The 26,444-nt window shown below is 45.4% G+C and overlaps 1 protein-coding gene across 1 annotated transcript in view; it reads right to left on the reverse strand.

Moving 5' to 3' along the window:
* TULP4 (TUB like protein 4) overlaps window positions 1-26,444 on the reverse strand; it is a 245,458-nt gene that overhangs the window by 199,871 nt on the left and 19,143 nt on the right. The window contains exon 2 of the mRNA XM_082251611.1: window positions 7,938-8,066. Coding sequence (XP_082107737.1) covers window positions 7,938-8,066 — 129 coding nt within the window. The remainder of the gene's footprint in view (window positions 1-7,937; window positions 8,067-26,444) is intronic.

Below are 26,444 nucleotides of genomic sequence, written 5' to 3' on the forward strand. Positions count from 1 at the left end.
GCTATGTAGCAGTCGACCTAGCGCAGAGCTGAGTCTGCACGCGCTCACTGGTCAGAGTGGGGTGACCACTGGATCTAGATCAGCCCTCAAATTTTCCACTCGCCTACTCGCATTTTGCGAGTGGAAAATTATGTATGGCGAGCTACTGCCAGGGGAAGAGAGGAGAGGAAAGCCGCCGAAGGATTGGATAATGTCAGCGGCGGATCATCCCGCTCAGCTTTAATTGTAATGGCCGGGCGCTCGCCGACACACAGTTCCGTCTCCTAGCGCGGCTTCTTTGATAGACAGAACACCTGGCCAACCAGGACGTGTTCTGTCTATCAAAGAAGCCGGGCTAGGAGGCGGGACTGTGTATGTCAGCGAGCGCCCGCCAATTACAATTAAAGCTGAGCGGCATGATCCGCCGCTCCGACATTATCCAGCAGGACTGATGGAGGGGTTCAAGCCCAAGTTGGAAAAATCGGCAGTACACCGGTACAAGGTAGGGTGGGATGGATGGATGGCTGCTCTGGCTGGGCGTCTGTGTCATGGGAGGTGGAGGGGCGCTGCCAGGAGTGTTTCTGTGACAGGAGAGAGCGGGATGCGCTCTCTCTGTCTTCTCACCGGGCTTCACACTCCTGTCAGATCGGGACTTCTCCCCTGAGTCAGAGTGGAGGTGGAGCGGAGGAGAAGACAATTAATTCCTAAAGCTTTGCACGGACAGCTCGGGAGAGATGCGGCTGCAGAAGGGGAAGAAGATTGCGGCTCAGGAAGGACACTGCATGTCAGATCGGGACTATTCAGAGTTTGTTATCGTTTGTTGCTTTGTTATAAGCAATGTGGAAAGGGGGCGGGTAACAAACTCTGTATAGTCCCGATCTGACATGCAGTGTCCTTCCTGAGCCGCAATCTTCTTCCCCTTCTGCAGCCGCATCTCTCCCGCCAGCTGTCTGTGCAAAGCTTTAGGAATAGGAATCGGCTTCTCCTCCGCTCCTCCTCCGCTCTGACATATGAAGAGGAGGATCACAGAGCAATGTATCTGGTATCACAGGTGCTGTATCTGAGGTCTGTGACATGCTGGAGGAAAGGGTGAACTACACTGGGGTACAAATCTTATCCTGTCACCTCCCAAATTCCCATCTCAGCACAATCCCCCCCCTCCCTCCTAGCACAGCGCCCCCATCTCAGCACAGTCCCCCCTCCTAGCACAACCCCCCCATCTCAGCACAACCCCCCCCATCTCAGCACAGTCCCCCCCTCCTAGCACAACCCCCCCCCCATCTCAGCACAGTCCCCCCTCCTAGCACAACCCCCCCCATCTCAGCACAGTCCCCCCCCCTCCTAGCACAACCCCCCCCCCCCATCTCAGCACAGTCCCCCCCATCTCAGCACAATCCCCTCCTCCTAGCACAACCCCCCCCATCTCAGCACAGTCCCCCCCCCTCCTAGCACAACCCCCCCCCCATCTCAGCACAGTCCCCCCCATCTCAGCACAATCCCCTCCTCCTAGCACAACCCCCCATCTCAGCACAGTCCCCCCCCCTCCTAGCACAACCCCCCCCCATCTCAGCACAGTCCCCCCCCATCTCAGCACAATCCCCCCCTCCTAGCACAACCCCCCCGCATCTCAGCACAGCCCCCCCCTCCTAGCACAATCCCCCCATCTCAGCACAGTCCCTCCCCTCCTAGCACAACCCCCCCATCTCAGCACAATCCCCCCTCCTAGCACAACCACCCCATCTCAGCACAGTCCCCCCCCTCTTAGCACAACCCCCCTCCCATATTGATCCCACCTAGAAGTAATCATCTTCTCCCCACCCCTCATGCTACAAATTCTCTTATTCCAACCCCCCCCAGGGACAATCCCCCAAAAAGTATTTGTACTAGGAGGGGTGGGGAGAAGATGATTACTTCTAAGTGGGATCGATATGGGGGGGGGGGGGGAGCGGGGTTGTGCTGGGATGGGGAATTTGAGAGGTGACAATATAAGATTTCTTCTAGCAGGGGAATTGGGCGGGGGAGGGTGCTAGGAGGAGTGATTCGTGCTGGGGGGGGGGGGGTGAGGATTTGTGCCAGGAGTGGGGATTTGGGGATCGCCCTTATAGAGATTATTGGAATGGGGTGGGGGGATGGATTTGTGCCAGAACAGGAAGTCTTGGGGCTGTTAAAAAGGGGTATTGGGGGGGGGGGTTGTGTCAGTAGGAATAATGGGTTTTTTTGTGCTAGGGGGAAAATTTTGATGGGGGGAGGATTTGACGGGTAGGATTTGTTCTAGGAGGTGAAATTTGGGGGGGGGGGGGGTTACTAGGATGGTGATTTGGGGGTTCCAGACCCTTGATGGGCACTGATTAGGCTGCACTGATGGGCACTGAAAACGTTATTAATATTTATTTTTGTAACTTCTGCATTAATGCAAAAACATTTAACAGTATAATTTTATGGCGTGTTTAGGGGCGGAATTAGGGGCGGGGCAGGGTAGGAGTTGGGTGGGGCAACTGGTGGCGAGTAACCCTTAAGGCCTGGCTAGTAGCTCAGGACTTTAAATTTTGAGCCCTGATCTAGATCATCCAGTCCGTCGCCCAGACCGGCAGTTGATTGTAGATCCCGCAGCAAAAAAAATGGGAGAAAAAAAAGCCATTTAAAAGGAAAGAATTGCCAGGACCAGAGATCCCAGCAGGGAACAAGGTCCTTACTCTTGACTACGCAGCTGAAGACCGATAGAGAGGGGGGGGGGGTATACCACCTAGGACTGCCCATAGGCGTAGCCAAGTTTTTTTTTTCCGCCTAGTCCTACTCCTGAAGGGGGCAATATAAGGCAATGGTTCAGAACCCTGGAGAGCTGTGTCCGTCAATGAAAGAACGCTTTTCTTAGTTTCTGTTAAATAAATTAAGCAAATAAGTAATTTTTCTCCTTCACAGATGTGCGCTGATGTGAGGCACTGATGGTCATCACTGACAAGAATCACTGATGGGCACTGAAGGGCATTACGGGTGGGCACTAAAGGGCAGCCCTTCTAATCAGGGCACTGATTAGCAGTGCAGATGTCCCCGCTGAGGAATGCCACTTATCGGCTGTCTTCTCCTCACGTGCTGTCATTGTGAGGAAAAGAATGCAGATAACCGGCATTTCCTATTTACACTGTGATTGGACACAGCTGATCACCTGGTAAAGAGCCTACTACATAGGTCACCACCGATCCCCGCGCTGCACGCGCCATTCTGAAGGCCATCAATCTGGCACAAAGTTGTTAAACCACTGCAACTTCATTGGAATTACATTTGTTTTGTCCAAATGTATGACAAGAATTTAAAGTGAACCTTTACTTTTTCCTTGCAGGGCAAAGCAACAGGTTCACTTTATTACCAGCCCAAACAGATAAATGTAATTTACAGTTCTGTTTGGCCGCTGAGAGCAAAGATAGGAAGCCCCGTATAAGTAGCTAGTTGTGACAGGGCTGACTTTCACTGCCAATATGAAAGTTCTGGGTGACCATGAAAAATCAATAGTTTATGCCTAGTAAACGCAATCAGAAAATCGGACAAAAAAATACCGCTATCAGAGCGATCGTAAGATAATCTGATCAATAGTACACAGCTTTCGGGAGCCGATCACAGCAGTTCATTTGAAATTATCCAAAAGGGCAAACACATAAATTTTTCTCGTACTATACCAGAGCAAACTATTTTCGTTTAATCAGTACAGTATTCGTCAGGGAAAAAAAAAAATCGGAAGACCAGACAGAATACGAGGGACACTCAAGTCAAACGGGGACTTTTAATTTTACAGGTTTAAAAAGGGATGCTAGCATGGTGGTAGTACACGCAGTAGTAAGTGGCAAATGTGTCCTATTACTGATAGGCGGCACACATGTCATGGGCCAGTACACAGACCATTAATCAAGATGGCAGACAACAGTGTTAGTGCATGCACAGAACAGCGTATGGTGATCAAGTTTCTTGTCATCGAAGGTGTAAAACCCATGGATATCTACAGAAGAATTCAAGTACAGTACGGTGATGAGACGCTCAGCCGAAGTAAGGCATTTGAGTGTGTAAACGTTTCAAAGATGGCTGTACATCTGTCAGCATCGATCCTGGGCGTGGTCATTACTGTGAACATTCAGCCAGTGGAACATAACCTGTTGTGAAATTGCACAAGAGACTAATCTTTCTATGGAAAAGGTGGACAAGATCATTCACGAACATTTGTATTTTCAAAAAGTAACTAAGACAGCTATCCACTTTTAGTTACATGTGCATCTAAATATGTGCATGGACTCAAAATTTAAATATAAATAAAAATTGGAAGTTTATAATTATTTATAATATCCGCGTCTGTAATCCATAAATCCATAAAGTGCATCAATAATTAGACGCTAACATCCATGTGTCTCTTAAAGTGTCAAAGTGCATAGATTCCATAAATAGATATGTGAATTCATAAATCATACAATTTTTATACACATATCAAGGTTCACAAAACGCTGTGCACACAAAAAAAATGAAAAAAGTGCTCAAGTGCATAAATAAGATGAATAAAAATTGATGAGTAAAAATAAATAAATAAGCGTTAAAAGAATAAAAAAAACTTCCTGATGTAGCTATACAGTGAAATGCGATGTGGTCTATAAACTGTCTTAGAGTTTCCGGAAAATATCCAGCGACATCACTTCCTTCACTCTCGTGGAACGCACGCTGGCCGCGACCTCGGAGTGTCTGGTGAAGGGTGAGCGTGTCATCTGGTCTCATGGAGGGGGATGTCATTTCCGCCTGGCGGTTCTCACTAGTGCTGGTTTGGGCACATTGCTTTGTAAACACAATACTTTTAGTGTGCATGTTGGCTCCTTAATAAAACGGAGTTTCACTATTATTTGTCTATGTTTTTTGCTTCCATATTTACCCCGGTTGTTGAAAGGAGAGAGAACGTGTTCTATTTGATTGGAAACCCAGATATTATAAAAGCTATTTAGGTCCCAGTGGCCTGGGACTTTCTGGTGAGCATTAGTGTACATTGGCTCACGAAGTGGAATGGCTACTCTCCAGTAACTCTCCAGGCACGGTGTTCGGGTTAGACCATGCGTTTATATAGTTCATGGACTTTTTTTATTCGTTTAACAGTTATTTATTTTTACTCATTAATTTTTATTCATCTTATTTATACACTTGAGCAATTTTATTTTTTATTTTTTGTGTGCACAGCGTTTTGTGAACCATATGTGTATAGAAAATTGTATGATTTATGAATTCACATATGTATTTATGGAAACTATACACTTTGACACTTTAAGACACACATGGATGTTAGCTTCTAATTATTGATGCACTTTACCGACGCAGATATTATAAATAATTATAAACTTCTTATTTAAATTTTGAGTCCATGCACATATTTAGATGCACATATAACAGCAGCTTACTTTTTTAATTTCACCATTTAATGTGTCATCACATCTAAATGGGCAGCAGTTAAAAAAATGTTGTAACTCAGTTGGGTATCAGGCGCCTTCACATACTGAATAGCTATCCACTTTTTGACCGCACAGAAGAGTTGGAGCCCATACTGCATTGAAGGAGCATTTTGACAGGGAAGGCCAGGATTTTCTGGATCGCATCATTACATATCACTCCGAAATCAAAAAGACCATCAAAGCAGTGAAAGCATGCAGACTCACCACCAAAAAAATTTCGAACAATTGCGTCTGCAGTTAAAGTGATGGCAAGTGTTTTCTGGGACGAATGTGTCGTTATTTATGTGGATTTTCTTACCCTGTGGAACACTATCAACAGTGACTATCCACCGTCGTGTTCTTAATGATGTGCATACGTGTCTGCGGAAAAAACTGCCTGTTTGGATCACTAAGGGCATTCTGTTTCTCTAAGACAACGCACAAGCTCATACTGATCATTGCACTACATGCACATTACAGTAACTTGGCTGGGAGGTAATTGCCACATCCCCTTTACAGTTCCTCGGAGGTCAGCATTTCAACACTGATGACGGGTTGAAGCAGGCTGTCCTAAGATAGTTCAGGCATACTGACAAATCTTTCTATGCCAAAGCTTTTCAGGCATTAAACGCTGGGATAAGTGTATAAATGTAGTAGTGGAGTTTGTAGAAAGGAAAAAAAATGCAGTTTCCACTTGAAATTCGTTCTTTTACTATATAAACTCAAAAGTACTGGTTTAATTTATATTACTTCCAACATTGTAGTCCATCGTATGAAATTTTTTGTACCATTAGTAAACCTCTTAATTTCCGATACAAGACTAGCATGCAAAAAAAAAAAAAAAAAAAAACAGATGGTCATTCATCCGATATTTTCTTTGTGTGTACAAGGCTTAAGCATCAGTGCTATTATGTAGGGGGAAGGAGAGTGAATCATTTGGTTACATATATATGGAAATGCTAGTTCATTTAGCTAATTTGTATTTGTGTATCTGGGCTCACAATAAATTAAACTTGTTACCTTCGCATACATGGGAAAATATTGTTTGTTTTATGCATGTCTACCTGATCAAATACAAGGCAAAAAGAGCACTAAAATGATTCAAAAACAAATTAGGAAAATTCTGTAACCACAAAATAGCACACTTTTTTCTGAATATATACAATACAAAAAATCTGCACACACCAGGGTGGAAAAAAAAATAAAATCTGATATTTTTTATTTAACGCAGATTTTTTAGATTTTTATCAAATTTATTTTAATAAAATGCTTTGGAGTAAAAATCTTTCTAAAGATAGTTTTCTATTTAAGATACATTAATAATTTTTTTTATTAAGCATGAAATGGAGCTTAGTTTTGCAGCATGAGACTGCATATTCTGCAATATTTACATTTTTGGTAAACTCATTCAATGATTCCAAGCTCTGCAAGTTGAGATAAAATGCACTGCATTGATACACTCACACAATTTCACACTACCAGCAAGATTGAGTTCTTACATTTAAAGAGCACCTGTCATTTCAGATCCATCATAGCAGTGCCTGTTAGCCGGCATCCACTCACCTGCTGCCGCCACGTCCCTCACCTTGTTGTGTCACTGCTGCATCACCAGCCATCCTATTAAAGTGAATGGGATGAATGGGATGGCCCAATCCCAATAAAAATATATTGATTGGTTTGGGCAAAAGTTATCGTGTCTACAAACTAAGGGAAAGATTTATGTCATTTGTATTTATTTATTTTTCCTAGTAATGGCAGCGATCAGCAATTTTTAGCAGGACTGCGACATTGCGGCAGACAGATCAGACACCTGACATTTTTTACACTTTTGGGGGGGGGGGGGGCAGTGACATTACTACAGCGGGGGGCAGTGACATTACTACAGCAATCAGTGTTAAAAATATGCACTGTTACTGTACTAATGACACTGGCAGGAAAGGGGTCAATACCATGGGCGCTCAAAGGGTTAAATGTGTCCCTAAGGGGTGCTTGCTAACTGTGTGGGGCATGGACTTATGGAATGAACACAGGGACCTGTGTTCCTAAATTGGAGAAACATAGAAGCCCTATGTTCATTGCTAACAGAACAGCGGTCTGCCGTGTTTGCAAAGGCAGACTGCCGTTCTATCTCCACAGGGAGCGATCTTAGGTGCCCGGTGTCAATCATGGCCACCGGCCCCGCAGATCAGTTTACCCTCTGGCGAATGCACGCCCTCTAGGAGCGCTCCTGTGAAGCGATGTTCAGGTACTCGATGTTCGTTTCGCAGGAACCTGCCACAGTATATGTACGGTGGCTGGTCGGCAAGTGGTTAAATAAAGCCTTTTTACTAGTGATTTAAATTATGGATTTAAATCATGATTTAAATTGAGTTTCTTAAAATAAATTCACCCTGCCACACACCAAAGTGATATAATGTAAAAGCTACTTTACAGAATTAGACAAAATTCTTAATAGGAAGTAACAAACATAAATAACACATTATTCCACAAGATTTCCAGTGTACTGCCCACCTGTGCTCCCCGATCATTGACCAGTTCCACAGACCATCTGCCTTCATATTGGATCCATACAAATATCCCTCCATCTGCATCGCAGGTTGCCAACTTTTGGAATGGCTCGTTCCATCTCACTAACACCACCTGAAAAACAACACAAACAAGATCAATCAACATTACCAAAGGCTGCATAATCCTAATATAGCTACACTTGTTATAATTAACTTCTAATTAATCTTTCCAAGTTGAAACTGTCAACCTTTTATCACTGCATGCAAAATGTGTGAGGTTTGAAGTTATGCAGAAAACAATTCTAAGAGGGCTTAGTGAATTATCACACTGACTCCATTCCAATGTACAGCCATGGCCAAAAGTATTGAGAATGACACAAATAATAATTTTTACAAAGTCTGCTGCATTAGTGTTTTTAGATTTTTGTCAGATGTTACTATGGTATACCTAAGTATAATTACAAGAATTTCATAAGTGTCAAAGGCTTTTATTGACAATTACAGTTTATGCAAAGAGTCAGTATAAAGTTTTGACCTTTCATTTTAAAAACCTCTGCAATTGGCCCTGGCATGCTGTCAATCAAGTTCTGGGCCACATCCTGACTGATGGCAGCTCATTCTTGCAAAATCAATGCTTGGAGTTCGTCAGAATTTGTGGGGTTTTTTTTGTTCACTAGCCTCTTGAAGACTGACCACAGGTTCTCAATGGAATGAAGGTCTGGGGATTTACCTGGCCATGGACCCAAAATGTTGATGTTTTGTTCACCAAGCCACTTAGTTATCACTTTTTCCTTAATGCAAGGTGCTCCGTCATGCTGGAAAAGGCATGGTTTGCCACCGAACTGTTCTTGGATGGTTCGGGGAAGTTGCTCCCATAGGATGTTTTTGTACCATTTTTTATCCATGGCTGTGTTCTTAGGCAAAATTGTGAGTGAGCCCACTCTCTTGGCTGAGAAGCAACCCCACACATGAATTGTCTCAGGATGTTTAACTGTTGGCATGACACAGGACTGATGGCAGCGCTCTCCTTTTCTTCTACGGACAAGGTTATTTCCGCATGCCCAAACAATTGGAAAGGGGATTCATCAGAGAAAATGACTTTACCCCAGTCCTCAGTAGTCCTATAGAAAAAGATAACAAAATCCCTGTACCTTTTGCGGAATATCAGTCTGTCCTTGTTTTTCCTGGAGAAAAGTGGCTTCTTTGCTGCCTTCTTGACACCAGGCCATCCTCCAAAAGTCTTCGCTGTGCATGCAGATGCACTCACACCTGCCTGCTGCCATTCCTGAGCAAGTTCTGCACTGGTGGGGCCCCAATCCCGCAGCTAAATCAACCATAGGAGATGGTTCTGGTGCTTGCTGAACTTTCTTTGGCGTCCTGAAGCCTTCTTCACAAACGCATTGGAAATGTTTTTTTATGGCATGAAGTTCATTTTGATGGCAAAGAAGGACTTTGCAATTCATTGTAATTCATCTGATCACTTTTTATAACATTCTGGAATGTATGCAAATTGCCAACATAAAAACCAAGGCAGCAGACTTTGTGAAAATTAATATTTGTGTAATTCTAAAAACATTTGGCCACAGTTGCAAGTAAGCCTATATGCAGTAAAAATGGATTTTTGTAAAATCTTACCGTAAAATCCTTTTCTCTTAAGCTCATTGACAGACGTAGTCCTCGTTGATTCAACACAATCGGGTTATGCTGCCCTCTACAGGAGTAGGACTAGACAGGAAAGAAAACGTTCTGGCCACACCCTAGGGGCAATCCCAGAGGGTATATCCTCTCACTTCCTGCTCTAGCAAATCAGTTATGTCACAAAGCAGTGTTTAGAGAATTTAACCCAACCCAACTCAAAAACAGAGGGGCGGGTACTACGTCTGTCAATGAGCTTAAGAGAAAAGGATTTTACGGTAAGATTTTACAAAAATCCATTTTTCTCTGTCGCTCATTGACAGACGTAGTCATCGTTGATTCAACACACTCGGGACATCCCAAAGCAGTACCACAAATGAGGGGTGGGAAAATGGAAAACAAATCCAATCTAGAAGGCCCAACCGGTGCCAACTAGAAGTTTTCAATGCTCATCAATTAAAGATGAGATTCAACAGAAAATTCCAACAGAAAATAACCCTCGAGGTAGACCGCCGGTCTCCTCAAATTGCGGCTTGCAAAGCAAACCTTGCGGCCAAATGAGGCATCCACTGATGCCATCACATAAATCTTATAAAATTTTGTAAAGGTATGTACCGACGACCAGATAGCCGCCTTACATACCTGGACCACTGACGCCTGATGGCGGAAGGCCCAGGCGTACTGAGCGCTCGAGTGAAGTGCGCCCTAACAGGGAACGGAGGATTCCGACCCTTAAAAGAATAGTCGCGGCAGATGCAGGCAACCCCTTTCTGGGGCCATCCGTGATCACAAAAAGTGAATCCGTCTTACGGAATGATTCCGTAGCCTTCAGGTATACCCTGATTGCCCGAACCACATCCAAGGAATGCAACGCATGTTCCTGATGATGATTGGGCTGAGGACACAAGGAAGGTAGTACAATATCTTCATTCAGATGAAGCCTGAAACCACCTTTGGAAGAAAGGATGGCTTAGGATGAAGAACTACCTTATCCCTCTGAATCACTAAATATGGGGACTGGTCTGACAATGCAGCCAGTTCTGACACCCTGCGTGCAGAAGTGATAGCCACTAAGAAGGCCACCTTCTGGAATAAAGTAAACAAGGGAATCTCCCTGATGCTTTCAAAGGGAAGTTTCTTCATGACCGACAACCAAATTAAAATCCCAGGGCGATAAGGGCGCGCGGACTGGTGGAGCCAGGTGCCGCACCCCCTGGATGAAATTCCGCACCAAGGACTTAATAGCCAAAGGCTTCTGAAAGAAGATTGCTAATGCTGAAACCTGACCCTTGATGGTGCTCAAGGCTAGCTTCTGCTCAACCCCCTTTCGCAGAAAGGCCAATATTCGGGTCACCGAATAGGTACGTGGATGAATTTCTAAAGATTCGCACCACGCGATATACGTCTTCCATGTGCGATAATAGACCTTGCTGGAAGTCGCTTTCCCTGCTTTAATTAGTGTAGGAATAACTGAAGCTGACAACCCTCTGTCCTTCAGTACCTGGGTCTCAATGGCCAGGCCATTAAACCCAGCGATTGTAAAGCACAATGGAAGATCGGTCCTTGAGACCGCAGACACTCCCTGAGAAGAAGTTCCCAAGGAACGTTCGCGACTAGCATGTCCAAGTCGGCCGGACCGGCTTGACGAGGCTAGCCTAGAATTTCCAGGACAACTGGAGTTCCCTCCATCTCCATCCTGCGGAGAAATCTCAGCAGCAATCTGAGAGGAGGGAATCCCTTTAATAGCTGACACTGCCTTTACAGGCCTTTCAGCGCGTCTGCTGCGTCCGCTGGAGCATCGTGGGCGCGCGTTACCAATCTCCGCGCCTTCGGGATGCTGTGCAGAAGGCACAGATGGTGAAATCCTTGGTGAATGACTTACGTCATCACCCTGATATTGCCTGACTGGATCCGAACCAGGCTGCCCTAGAGCAATCTGGCCCCGGCAATCCGACAAAGTCTGATCGTTCTCTGTTCCCACACATTATTTAGACACCTGATTCCTATCACGAGTGGTGATTTCTCCTGGTTAAACATTAGAGACCGAAGTCACCCGGCTAGAGGCTCCTTGGTCTGTCCGTTCAACCGGATCCGATTCTTGTGGGGAACTGATGAACTGATGCTAATCTTTGGAAAAGGTAAAGAAAATGATCTGTTCAGGGAACGGTAACTACCGCTCCCTGTAGTACTTACGCTGACCCAGCATTTTAACCACAGCACACGTCTGAGGATTACCGCTGACATAGATGCATGCCCTAATAGGGGGGTAGCATCCAAGGCTACGTCACAGACAACCTGTAGTCCTTATATAATCTGTTCCATCAAAACAGATGTTGCCTGGGGGATACCTTTCCCCTTCAGGTCCTGGCGCACCAATCTCGCCCATTCCGTAAATGTCTGAGAAAACTAGATCAAATGACAATAACTGGTCTAAAGGCTGATCCTATCAGGGAAAGATAGTGCGGGACTCCGCTTCTACCTTCCGATCCACCGAATTCTTAAAGGACGAAGCGTCCTCCACTGAAAGAAAAAAAAAAACGTGGCTTTATTCAGTCTGGAAATAGGTGGATCCACCACTGGTGATACCGTCCATTTCTTAATGAGGGATTCCTCAAACGGATAGCGTCTAGTAATGCGCTTGGAACTAGTAAAGGTACGCTTAGAATGATCCCATTCCTCTTTAATCTTTTTACCCAAACACTTGGGTAAAGAAAAAACCTTCACCGTCCTGGTGGGTCTGCTAGTACCAAAGGGAAATTCCTTTTTATTTGCCTCTGCCGGAAAAACCTCAAGTCTTAAGGTTTCCCGAACCGCACAACTAGTGCGTCCACCAATGCTTCTTCCTGATTTATGGCGGAAGCATGAACGTTCTCCTCACTGTCTGAGGGAACCTTACCTGAGACAACAGCCCCTGCAGAGGGGCCTGCAGCTGCAATGACCATCTCAGCATCAGAATCTGAAGTCTCAGACGATATAGGGGTAGGCGGGGGTCGCTTTCTTGACCCCCGTTCCTGACAGGCCGTCTCCACCCGAGCCACCAAAGACTTCAAAACTGCTGTGAATGCATCCATACTCTGTGCACTGGCGGGTCCCGCAGCCCCCCCGAGGGGAACCGGTGGGGGTACCTGTGTGGCAGGGTCCATGATAATTCCAGATACTACCCGGAAAAATCAATTTGCCAAAAAGAAATAAAACTTTTTTTTTTTTTTTTTTTCCAGAACCCCAGCGCCACAAAGCCCCTCAGTGTTGCCTGCTTAGGGACCCCTACAGAGCGAGAGAGAGAGATAGACCCCAAGGCTCACCACTTACTGCTCAGAGTTTCAAAATGCAACTTGTTTCAGCATTGTCTAGGACAGACAGGAAGTCTTTTGGCTGGCTTCCCGGGAAGAAAGGAGGCGGCTCCGCCCCTCTGCACGCCTTCCGGCGCCTCCCCTAGCTCCACGAGGTGTTTGAGTCACCTCAAACATGGCCGCCCCCATGCTGGAGACACGAGGCTACGCCAAAATGGCGGCCTCGTGCGATCTACCAGACAATGGCGGCGGCCTGCACAGAATAGCGGCATGTCTGCAGAAGGATCTCGGCCTCACAACCCTTCACCCTCATGGTGGTCAGCGTGGTCGGCGGTACCGGACCCTGGCAGGCCGTATGCGGTCCGTGGCCGTCGGGAGGCATCTGCTTAGCTGGAGGAATGATCTGGAATGCAGTATACATGTATAGACATCGCCCTGTGGCTTCTGACAGGTAGGATACCTTATACTATCACAGTAAAGTTCTAGTACTGCCACTGACTTCAATCATTTTAACATCTTTGCAATTAGATTGTCAGCTCCCAAACCAAGCCTCCTGGCTTCTTGTTCACAAAAATCACACTCAAACAGGGGGATCTGTGACATGTTATAGGATAGAGGGAAGACCCATCCTTACCATTACAGAGAGGGGCCCGCGTTCACCACAAGACCCGTCAGGGGGAAAGGGGGAACATACTACTCACCATACCGGAACCAGGCGGGCGCCAACTCCTGACAGTACCCCTCTCCACCGAGGTGGGAGGGATGTCGACCAATCCGGACGCCGTGACTCATGGTCTTTGGCGTTTCAGCGAGACGTTTAACTCGCAGGGTCAGTCCCCGTCCAGTGGGACTATGTCGCGGCCGACCCAGCGCGGAGCTATGGCCTGCACGCGCTCGTAGGCTGAACTGGGGTGACCACTGGATCTCAACATCCAGCCCGTCGCCCAGTTCCAGCTTTCTTGCTTGAAGATCTCACAGGAACACTGGAGAAAAAAAGCTGTCTAAAAAATCTAAGAAAAAAATCCTGCCAGGACCGAAGATCCCAGCAAGGTATCTAGGTCCTTACTCCTAACTAGACAGAAAAAAACTGATTTGCTAGAGCAGGAAGTGAGAGGATATACCCTCTGGGACTGCCCCTAGGGTGTGGCCAGAACGTTTTCTTTCCTGTCTAGTCCTACTCCTGTAGAGGGCAGCATAACCCAAGTGTGTTGAATCAACGAGGACTACGTCTGTCAATGAGCGACAGAGAAAGCTTTACTTTATTACCTGTAAATTAGGCAAGGGGGAGGGGGGCACACTCTCAAAATGCATAGTACAGAAGACATAGGAGCAGAAATTGAGAACATCAGTATTCCAGAACCACAGTCAAGCTAAGATATAAGCATCTGTCACTGACCACTACTGCAAAGATCAGTGGTTGCCACAATCTCTTTGCAGCACAGGTGCAGAGTATGACTTTAGGTCATGGCCCAGTTTGTTCTTTGTGTTTTCCAATAAGAAGTGTCTACCCCCAGTGCAATATGCAGGCTATCAACCTTTAGGGTGGATTTACTAAAATTGTAGAGTGCAAAATCTGGTGCAGCTCTGCATATAAACTAGGGTCCCCCTATACCGATATTGGTCCCAATACTAGGCATTTGCACGACTACTCGTGCAAATGCTCAGATACCTGAAACCGATACCTTTGCAGTGCGATTTGAATGGGTTCAAACCGCACTGCAAAGAATCGGATGCGATTTGAAAAGTGTGATTACTCTCCGAATCGCATGCAGTTTCCCCCACTGCACCCTTCGTTGAACAAGCTGAAGGAAAGTCAGCCATACATGGGTGAAAACCAAACGAAAATTCATGTTGACAGAATGATTGGTCAATTTTCCCACCAATAATAGGGTCATAGTAACATCCGATTTTTGTTATGGAATTTGAGTGAAGGAGCATGTTGGAAATGTGCTGTTCTAATCATTGATGGGAGATTTTATTACCTGATTGGCTACAATGCACAGCTGCACCAGATTATGCACTCTCTAGTTTTAGTACATTGACCCCTATGAATTGCTGAACACACTCTACATTCAAGGTTACCTACTGTATATAACCATTAATCAACTTTCTAATTGGTCTAGTTATTTATTTTTAAAACTCGGATAAAGAGCTGATCATATCTTGAACCATTCATACATGAATTACAACTCACTATAAATGTATTCCCATATTATTATAAGTTCCAGTTTTCAAAGACAAGCATTCCCTGTAACAAAAAGCCTATGATCAATTAGTAAACCCAACTTCTGTTCTCATCAGTAGAACATGGGTTCTGAATACCTGAATTTTCAGTTTTGACTATGTCTATGTATTAAACACTTTGACAAAATTGTCCTGGACGCATTTTCCACTGACATGTTAAAATCTGTGTTTTCAACTAGAAAGTAACTAAAAACCCCAAGCAATGTTATACTGTATTTCCTGAAAGCAGGGACCCTTTACAATAAAATGGTGGTATTTCCAAATTTTTATGTTGCATAATGTTTCTACAACTGATAAGCAAATGTATATTTTCAGTAAAAAAATATACAGTGACATGAATTTGAATGCACACAAACAAAATAACAACCAATTAAAAACACAGGGTTTCGTTGAGTAAACAGATACCAAACATGTCAAGTCATAAAACTGTGTGTGCCTGTGAAATGGCAGATAGCTATAGTACCCAAAATTGTCTATAGGTGATGCTTTAAAAGCCTTTAAAGCTCATCAATTTAGAGTCTACCAAGAGTGATGGCCTCAGAATTATTGCTCCTACTCCGACATTCACTGCAATGCCTCAAAAGAGTGGCACATTACTGTGTACATACACGTGTGTGCCCTACGTATTTACTTTTAAGTGTGCACAGTAAGAGAGGGTTTCTGTAATTTTTCTCATTTAATTATAATTTATATTTAATGCTTTTTTCATATATTTTTAGGCTAAAAGTCCCTATGTGATAGCATGTGCAGGTGACCAGTTCTATTTACAGAGAGACATTAGGGGGTCTACTAGATTCCCAATGTCTCCCTTGGCCTCCACTGCAGCTAATCAAGCACAAACTGTGCTTAATAAGCTGCTTCTCTGGCTATAGCAGCTCTGAATATGGAAGTGATTAAATGCTTGTTGCTTCCGGGTTCATTAGTCATGTTCCCTGAGCTCCCCTGCTCTCCATCCTGAGACAGTATACAGTGGTCCCAGGTTACCCTGAGGAATAAGAGAACCTGGAAACCAGCCAAGAAAACAAAACAAGATACCGAGTTTTTGGCTGCAGTTGTAACTGAGAACTTGTTTATAAAGGACCTATGGACACAAAATGGTTTTAATCTGTCAAGATCAATGTTCCTTTTAACCTGAAGGACTCCATAGGTGTATCTGCATACCGAAAACGTATTACATACAGGCTCACACTTTCCCATAATCTTATACTTGGCTTTTTTAGATCACATATTCATTTCAGGCTGTGTGTTCAATTCTGTAGTCCCCTTCGTCACTGTCCCAAAGCTCAGTAAAACTTTACTGGCACCAATGCCTCATAGAAATGAACGCAAAACAAGCGTCTACAAAATGATTTGCGTTTCATGCCACTGCATCAAAGCAAATGGACAATGCTTTTATTTCAGTTCTTGTTCATCTTAACAGCATTATGCCTGTTAGGGTTGTGAGGGCCACCCTGGCTTAACCTCCTTCTGAAAAAAGCGAGCTACCAGGCTATTATACTGCCACAATAGGGGTTATTTACAAAAACTAGAGAATGCAACATCTGGTGCAGCTCTGCATAGAAACTGATCAGCTTCCAGGTTTTATTGTCAAAGTTAAATAGAACAAGTTGAAGTTAGAAGCTGAAAGGCTACCATGCGCAGCTTCACCAGATTTTGAGTGCTGCGGTTTTAGTAAATCTCCCCCATGTCAGCAGTTTGGTCCTAAAAGATAAATAAGTTCACCTTTCATAACATGCTACACCCATATTCAGGGTGTAACATGTTCTGAATGGATCAGCCCCCGCACCTTCTCCCTCCCTGCTAGCTGTCACAATTCGAAAAAATGTGACAACGCGGGGCTCCGCCCATGCCCGGCTGGGTCACTGATGGACAGGGCTATGTGCATTAAAAAATGACAAGGTCGGGAAGCCTTTGCAGTTGTCGACTTGCAGTTTTCAATGAACTACCACGACGATGTGAAACGCCATGGTAGTTCATTCATGCTTCCTGTCAGATTGTATCTGCTTGCCCGTGAAGGATGTACGGGGAAGCAGATACCCTGGCAGATCTGCAGGAGATCTGCATGGCACCAATGATCTGCTATTTGCTGGTGCAATTCTTTACAGGCTCCAAAATATATGTGCATTTATTTTTTGTTTTTCCAAAAAGTGAACATAACCTTTAATCTGATTAGTTAGTGCCTCAAAGAACTGAAATCAGTAGATCAAATGGGAAGACCTGCAATGGCTGACTCCTCAATACACGCTCAAAAAAAAAAGGTCTCCTTCATAGATACTGTAAACATGTAATGTCTTTCAAGGGGGTATTTTATATATTTCTATTGGTGTTTTATTACATTATAATGCGGATAAAACAGCTTATTTTAAATTGAAAATCATGTTCTCTAGCATATAGTTCAAAATAAAATTGCTAGTCTCTAAACAATCCCCCCTTTATTCCTGCCTGATGCCTATTTTTGGCTTGCGTACGCATGACAACTGTGGTGTGCTGAGATTGCAGCTACATTACCTTAGCTCACCTGGATTTGTCTGGAAAAAGCTTAGAAATTTAAAAAAACTAACAGCATATGACCCCTGTAACTGGATGCCAAGGTGTAAAGTAACATTAATGCTAAATAATATATTTTTTTATTTTCTTACCCAATTTCATCCTACTTCTTCATGAAACAAATGTCAATTACCAGATAAGATAATGAATTATTCAGCAAGAATGGTTCTTATCACAAGCTCACAGATTAAGATCAATAGAGCCAGAATCAATGGCACTGCTTACATGAAAGGGATGCTATGCAATAGAGGAAAAAAAAAAATTAAAGTCAGCTCATCAGCTATGGAAATGAAATGGGAATTTTTTTCATCGCAAAAAGGTTAGTCACTATAGACACAGAATAGATAAGCTTTAAAGGAACAACTATCATTCTGCCATAAAAACCACTCTCACTGGAGAATTACAAGCAAAAAAAAAAAAATCATGTGGGCTGTTCAGCACTATACCGTTCCTTGAAAAATGTGGTCATGTTACAACCAAAATCGTAAATGTATTTCATTGGGATTTTATGTGACAGGCCAATACAAAGTGGTACATAAAATTGTGAAGTGGAACAAAAATGATAAATGGTTTTCAACATTTTTTACAAATATCTGATCAGTGTGCCATGCATTTGTATTCCGAGTCAGACCCCCTGAGTCAATAGTTTGTAGAACTACCTTTTGCTGCAATTATAGCTTCAAGTCCTTTTTGGGGATGTCTCTACCAGCTTTACACATCTAGGAGAGTGACATTTTTGCCCATTCTTTTTTGCAAAATAGCTCAAGCTCTGTCAGATTGGATGGAGAGTATCTGAACAGCAATTTTCAAGTCTTGCCACAGATTCTCAAATGGACCTAGGTCCGGACTTTGACTGGGCCATTCTAAAACATGAATTTGCTTTGATCTAAACCATTCTATTGTAGCCCTGGCTGTATGTTTAGGGTCGTTGTCCTGCAGGAAGGTGAACCTCTGCCTCAGTCTCAAGTCTTTTGCAGACTAACAGGTTTTCTTCTAGGATTGCCTTGTATTTGGCTCCATCCATCTTCATATCAACTCTGACTAGCTTTCCTGTCCCTGCTGAAGAAAAGCACCCCCCACAACATGATGCCACCCCACCACGTTTCAACGGTGGGGATGGCGTGTTCAGGGTGATGTAGTGTTCGTTTTCTGCCACACACATCGTTTTGCTTTTAGGCCAAAAAGTTAAACTTCAGTCTCATCTGACCAGAGCACCTTCTTTCATATATTTGTGGTGTCCACCACATGGCTTCTCACAAACTGTAAATGGGAATTCTTATGGCTTTCTTTCAACAATGGCTTTCTTCTTGCTACTCTTCCATAAAGGCCAGATTTGTGGAATGCACGACTAATAGTTGTCCTGTAGACAGATTCTCCCATCTGAGCTGGAATGCAGCTCAAGTTACCATGGGTCTTTTGGCTGCTTCTCTGATTAATGCTCTCCTTGCTCGTCCTGTCAGTTTAGGTGGACAGCCATGTCCTTGAAGGTTTGCAGTTGTGCCATACTCTTTCCATTTTTGGATGAATTGAACAGTGCTCCATGAAATGTTCAAAGCTCGGGATATTTTTTTGTTTTATAACCTAACTATGCTTTAAACTTCTGCACAATCTCCGACCGGTCTGGTGTGTTCCTTGGCCTTTATGATGCGGTTTGTTCACAAGGTTCTCTAACAAACCTGAGGGCTTTACAAAATAGCTGTATTTATACTGAGATTAAATTACACACAAGTGGACTCTATTTACTAATTAGGTAACTTCTGAAGTCAATTGGTTCCACTAGATGTTAGTTAGGGGTATCAGAGTAAGCACATATTGGGATGTGCAGGTAGGCATCCTTGATGTTGATGAAAGTGAGGAAATCCCCCTGGTGTAGGGATGCCACTAACATGCGAATGGACTCCATTCGGAACTTCTGTACCCGCACAAAGCCGTTTAGCTCCTTGAGGTCCAGAATTGGACATACCTCGCCTTCTTTCCTGAGGACTGTAAACAGGTTTGAGTAAAAACTTTGAAAACATTCTGATGTCGGAACCGGATCACCCCTTGAAGTAACAAGTCTTGCACTGCCCCAAAGAGATCCCTTAAGCGATCTGGGGACAAGCGCAGGTTGGAAAGGAAGAATCTTTCCGGAGGGTAAGATCGAAACTGGATCCTGAAGCCGGAGCAAATGACATCGTAGACCCACTTGTCCTGTATCAGTGAGGTCCACGGATCCAGAAACCAATGAAGACGTCCCCCCCACCCTAGACACAGGTGAGGCTGCCCCTTCATGCAAAGGAAGCCTTGTCCGCAGGTCTGGCAGAGCCAGCTCGTGGCTTGCCAGACCAGGTCCTCTTAGAACCCTTGGCGGAGGCCCTGAAGGGCTTAGAACCCCCCTTGTCTCTTGTGAGGCGAAAAGAAAGGTCCCCCGTCTGCAATGGGGCTCCTTACTTTTGGAAGCCTGTGGAAGAAGAGTACGCTTTCCCCCTGTGAGGCCTTTGATGATATCATCCAAGGAAGCTCCAAACAGGCGATCCCCCACAAATGGAAGATCGAATAAGGCCTTCTTAATAGCCTGGTCCGCAGATCAGCATTTCAGCCAGATGATACGCCGCAGGACCACTGCTGAAACAGATAGTCTAGAAATCAAGGGAGCCGGATCCAAAGAGGCGTCACAGACAAACTCTAGCCCTTGGACCAACTGACCTGCCAGCTCCGGAAAGGCAGGGGGGAGCTGTTCCCCTTCCAGGTTCCTGGGATAGAAGTTTTGCCCACTCGATCATAGCTTGCGACACCAGGGCAATGGTAAATACTGCCCTAAGTGTCGAACCAGCCACAGTGAACATATGGCGGGTCAAGGCCTGTGACCTCCTATCAGCCAGATCTGTAAAGACCGGGGGCTCTTCAACCGGAATTACGTTGGCTTTATTCAACCTGGAAACCGGGGAGTCCACTACAGGAGGAACTGTCCATTTTTTTAAGTAGAGAATCCTCATAAGGGTACCACATTGAAAAACACTTAGGAATTGCAAAAGTGCATTTTGGGCATCCCCACTGTTTTGTGACAATATTTTCAAAGAAAGTGGGAAAGGGGACGCCTTGGAGGACCTGTGGGTGCCAAAGGTGATCCGCCCCTCGGATGCTGCATCAGTCGTATCCTCCATCTTTAAAGTTTCCGGCACTGATACAATCGGCGCATCCACTAGCGCCTTTGCATGCGCAGCTAGAGGAGCAGAGGAATCATCCTCACTATCTGATCATGCAGGGTGTGTGGATGTAGACGCAGAAGCATAACTCCCATCTGCAGCGGCTGAATCAGATTCTGACTCATCATGAGGCTTCAATTTTGAATCGAAGCGATGCTAATGCTTCATGTTTTTGCAATGTGGACAACACTGTGTGCTGTCAATTGTATCTTGTGCAGAGGCATTTGAGAGGCATTTTTAATGCCTATCAAACGCCTGCTTTTAATGCCACTGTGAACGTAGCCTTAAAATAGAACTATAGGCAATTTTTTTTTTTCATTTGGATAGAGCAAGGGAGGGTTATAACCCCTGTCAGATTTTTTTTTATTGTTTGCGATCTGTTTCCCTTTGCGGTTATCTCCCTTCACTTCCTGTCCCATAGCCAAACAGGAAGTAAGAGGAAATTCCTGCAAAAAAGGGAGATTCCTTGGGGACCCCCAGGCCACCAAAACTAGTGTCCCCATTGGAACATTTTCCACCTATTACTTTTCTGGGGACAACCCAAAATTTGGGATTTTTTTTCTTCTTTTCATTTTCAATGATAATGGTAAATAGGACAAATATAGAGGGTGAATCTTCTTAATTGGGGCACTAACAGCAAAACAAGACTGGCAAATGTTCTAATCCCTCTCCGCTTTATCCAAAACTGGGGAAAAAAAAGTTTTGCATTTAGTTATACTTTAATACTTCTATTTCTTAACCACTTGCCGACTGCCGCACGACTATTTACGTCGGCAGTCAGCCCCTCATAGGCAGAGCGAGGTAGGGATACGTCGCTAGCCTGTGAGGGTCTAGGGAGCGAGCGCGCGCCGCCAGAGGCGCGGTCACGGACCCCCCCCATGTCCGCCGGTCACTCGGCGATCGTCGGTGCAGAGGGAGAAAGGCAGGCGGCTGATGTAAACAAGCCGCCTGTCATTCTCCCCTGTGTATGAATGGTGATCATACGGTTCTACTATGTAGGACCGTTGATCACTGTTCATACACGTCAAGCCACAGCCAATCACAGTTAGAATCACGCCCTTAGGGACACACACAACCCCTCCCTCTCAAAAAAAGTTAACCCCTTCACTACCAGTGTCATTTTACAGTAACAGTGCATATGTATAGCACTGATTACTGCAGTAATGTCACTGGTACCCCCAAAAGTGTAAAAAATGTCAGTCAAGGGTCCGATCTGTCTGCCGCAATGTCGCAGTACCGCAAAAAATAAATTGCAGATCGCCGCCATTACGCGTTAAAAAAAAAAAAAACAACAAAAATGACAAAAATCTTTCCCTTAGTTAGTAAACGCAATAACTTTTGCGCAAACCAATCAAAATATGATTTTTGCGATTTTTTTTACCAAACATATGTAGCAGAAAACAAATTGGCCTAAAATGTTAAAAAATTTTGATTTTTACATTTTTTGGGGGGGGAATTTCATATAAAAAAAATGGGAAAAATATTGTTATTTTTGCAAAATTGACGCTCTTTTTGTTTATAGCGCAAAAAGTAAAAATCGCACAGGTGATCAAATACCACCAAAAGCTCTGTTTGTGGGAAAAAAGGACGTCAAATTTGTTTAGGTACAGCGTCGCACGACCGTGAAATTGTCCGTTAAAGTCACGCAGTGCCGAATCGCAAAATAGGCCCTGGTCAGGAAGGGGGTAAAATCTTCCGGGGCTTAAGTGGTTAAAGCATTCGTAATTTACAGCATTTTTTCACACCTGGCTAAAACTTTTCAACAGTATTGTAGGTCTAAAAGTAAGAGGAAATTTTGAAAGCCAAGTTGGGAGCTAGTTGTCCTGATGCAATATTATACCATTCCTCTTCTAATAACTGACCTATAGCTGTTAGCTACTTTTCAGTGTAATTTAGAAATGAAAGCTGCCAAGGTCAGTAAAGCAAACACTACCATATGTGAATTTAATGTGTAAATTAAGTCCCTTGAATAAGATCCCTGTCAATAATTCTGTTGTTAGAAATAAAAAGTCCTGAGTCTGGCAACCAGTGACCCCAGGAGCTCCCTAAATAAGAGTGTGGAACCAATCTAGAAGAAGGAAATTGAGGTGCTGACATGACAACTCCCCATTCACCCTGGGAAATAGTTTTCAAAATGGAACAGGATTGCTGATGAAGCAAATGCAGCAAGGATCATTTAGGTCAGAAATCGTACTATAGACCTTCTCATTTTATCCTCTGTATTTTTTAAAACTACAGTAAATATAATATTACTTTAGGCTCAGTTCACGTTGGTGCGATGCGGGAAACCCTGCAAATCCACTGCGGGTTCCAGCATTGCACCCAACTCGCAGGCAGTTCACACTGTCATAAGCGAACCGCTGGGAGCGTCAATACAAAGTTAATGACACCCCCAGATCTTTTTGCATATCGCAGTGTGAACTGTCAATTAGGACAGGAATTGGATAGTATGGGTAAGAACACTCATGCAATCCGAGTCTGGTGCGGACCAAAAAAATGCACTACGAACTGTCAATTAGGACAGGAATGGGATTCGCATGGGTGTGAACACCCATGCGATTAGATTCTGGTGCGAACCAAAAAAACTGAATTTTTGTAAAATCTTACCTGTAAAATTTCTTTCTCTGAGTCCTCCGACAGTCGCCGCCATCTTCATATTCGTCACAATGGGGTATTAGACTTTGCTCCGTAGGAGTAGCTAGGCAACAGAATATGTCAATATTAAAGCTTTTAACATATCCCCACCCCAGGGGGTGGTCCCCTCAGTCTATACCCTCCTGCTTCCTGTTTCCTACTTCAGTTTCAGTGGAATAGCAGTAGAGTACCTAAACCCCAAAAGAGGGGCGGGGGCGGCGACTGTCGGAGGACTCAGAGAAAGGAATTTTACAGGTAAGATTTTACAAAAATTCTGTTTTCTCTTACGTCCTCCGACAGTCGCCGCCATCTTCATATTCGTCACAATGGGGACGTCCCAAAGCAGTGCAAACATGAGGGGTGGGAAACGCAGCCGCGCCAAAAGGCAACGCAGTCTCCACATCAAAGAAAGTAACCTTACCAAAGGAAGGAAACCAGCTGGGCAACATGAGAAAAAACTTGCTCAATGGGAGCAATAACCCAGGAAAAAAACAAATAACCCAGGGATAAAAAGAAATCCCAAACAGCCCAAAGGTCCAAAACAAGGGACCCTAAGGAACCGCCGCACTAAGAACCTTGCGGCCAAAGGAAGCATCTGCCGAGGCTTGAACATCCACTCCGTAGAATAGAGTGAAGGTGTGCACGGTCGACCAAGTCGCCGCCTTACACACCCGGGCCACAGAAGCCCCATGACGACAGGCCCAAGACGTACTCAGAGATTTGGTAGAGTGCGCCTTCACAGGCATAGGGGAAACTTTTCCCTGCAAAGCATAGGCCTGTTCAATGGCCTGTCTGAACCAATTGGCGACGGCAGAAGCCGACGCCGCTACGCCCTTCCGAGGACCCCCGGAAGGACAAACAAGAATCCGACTTGCGAAAAGATTCAGACGATTTTAGGTAAATCCTAATCGCCCGAACAACATCCAAGGAGTGCAACTCCACCTCCATCGGATGTTTAGACTTAGCGCAAGGCGAAGGCAAAACAACGTCCTCATTGAGGTGAAATTCCGAAACCCTCTTCGGAAAAAAAGAAGGGTTAGGTCGCAAGACCACCTTACCCAAGTGAGTGACCAGATACGGACATTTGCAGGACAAGCTGCCAGCTCCGACACTCTGCGAGCCGAAGTGATCGCCACCAAAAAAGGTGACCTTCTTGGACAACATAGACAACGAGATCTACCTGATCCAATCAAAAGGACCATGTTGTAACACGGACAGAACAAGATTCCAGTCCCAAGGAGGCAGAGGCACCCTCCTAGGAGGGACCAGATGCCCCTGAACAAAAGTGCCAATCAAGGAGTTAGATGCCATAGGACGTTGAAAGAGAACAGCCATCGCAGACACCTGACCCTTGATCGTAGCCAGCGCCAAACACTGGCAACACCCTTTCGAAGGAAGGACAACACCCTAGACACCGAGTACGGGCGAGGTGAAAACCCCCTGGACTCACACCAGGCAAAATAGGCCTTCCAAGTACGGTAATAGACCTTCCCCGAGGAAAATTTCCTCGCGTCGATCAAAGTGTGAATGACCTCAGGGGAGAGACCCCTATCCCTCAGGACCTCGGTTTCAACAGCCAGGCCGTCAAAGCCAGCGACTGTAAAGCAGGATGGAATATCAGCCCTTGAGACCGGAGATCTTCTCGAAGAGGTCGACCGCCAAATGCACGAGGTCTGCGCACCAGGACCGGCGAGGCCAGTCCGGTGCCACAAGAATCACTGTGTTCTGGTTCCGAGTTCAACCTGCGAAGGAACCTGGACAGCCATTGAAACGGTGAAAACGCATACATCAGTCGGTACTGATGCCACGGAGCTACCAACGCGTCTGACGCGTCTGCCCGAGGATCGCGCGGCCTTGCCACGAATCTTTTCACCTTGCTGTTCAGACGAGACGCGAACAGGTCTACCTCCGGAAGACCCCACTTCGCGCACCACATCTGGAAGACATCCGGGTGGAAGGACCATTCCCCCTGGTCCAGGGACTGGCGGCTTCAGATAATCCGCCTGCCAGTTCTCCCACCCCCGGAATGTGAACCGCCGATATCGCCGGGACGTGTGTCTCGGCCCAAGACAGAATGTCGGCCACTTCCCGAGCCGCTCGGGCTCTCTTGGTGCCCCCTTGGCGATTGACGTAAGCCACCGCCGTGGCAATGTCCGTCTGCAGCCCGTCCGGCCAACGTTGAAGGCAGAGATTCATCGCACGAAATTCCAGAATGTTGATCGGAAGGGAGGAGACCTCCCCCGACCAAGTTCCCAGGGCGGACAGAACGCCCAGAACACCACCCCAGCCCGACAGGCTGGCATCCGTGGTGACCACCGTCCATGAGAGAGGACGAAAAGACTTGCCCCCCGGGGACTGGAGCCACCACAGAAGATCCCTTCTGGTGCGATGGCCCAACGAAATCTGGACAGGATCTCCGCTTGGAGACCCCGCGTGTGAAACTGGGCGAAGGGAATCACCTCGAAAGCCGAGACCATCAATCCCAGACATCTCATGCGCGTCCGGAGTGACGAGCACGGAACGTCCCTGAGGGACCTGACTTCTTCCTGAAGAGTCCTGAGTTTGTCGTCCGGTAGGAAGATCTTCGCCTGGACCGAGTCCAGAATCATTCCCAGGTAGGGAAGACGAATCGACGGAACCCAGCGTCGACTTTGGAAAATTTATCGTCCAACCAAACTCCTGTAGAGTCAGCATCGTGATGGACAGGTCCTCCTCCAGACCCTGGCTGGTCGCAGACCGAACCAGAACATCTTCCAGATACCCCAGGACAGAGATGCCCTGGGCTCTTAACAAAACCAGAAACCGGTGCAAGCACCTTGGCGAAAAACCGCGGAGCCGAAGCGAGACCAAAAGGTAATGCCACGAATAGGTAGAGATCCTCCGCAATGGCGAATCGAAGGTACCTCTGGTGACCCTCGAAAAACGGGATGTGAAGGCACGCATCCTTCAAGTCGATGGAAGCCATGAATTCCCCCG

This window comes from Pelophylax lessonae (genome assembly GCF_965119305.1).
Source record: "Pelophylax lessonae genome assembly, chromosome: 3".
Classification (NCBI taxonomy): Eukaryota; Metazoa; Chordata; class Amphibia; order Anura; family Ranidae; genus Pelophylax; species Pelophylax lessonae.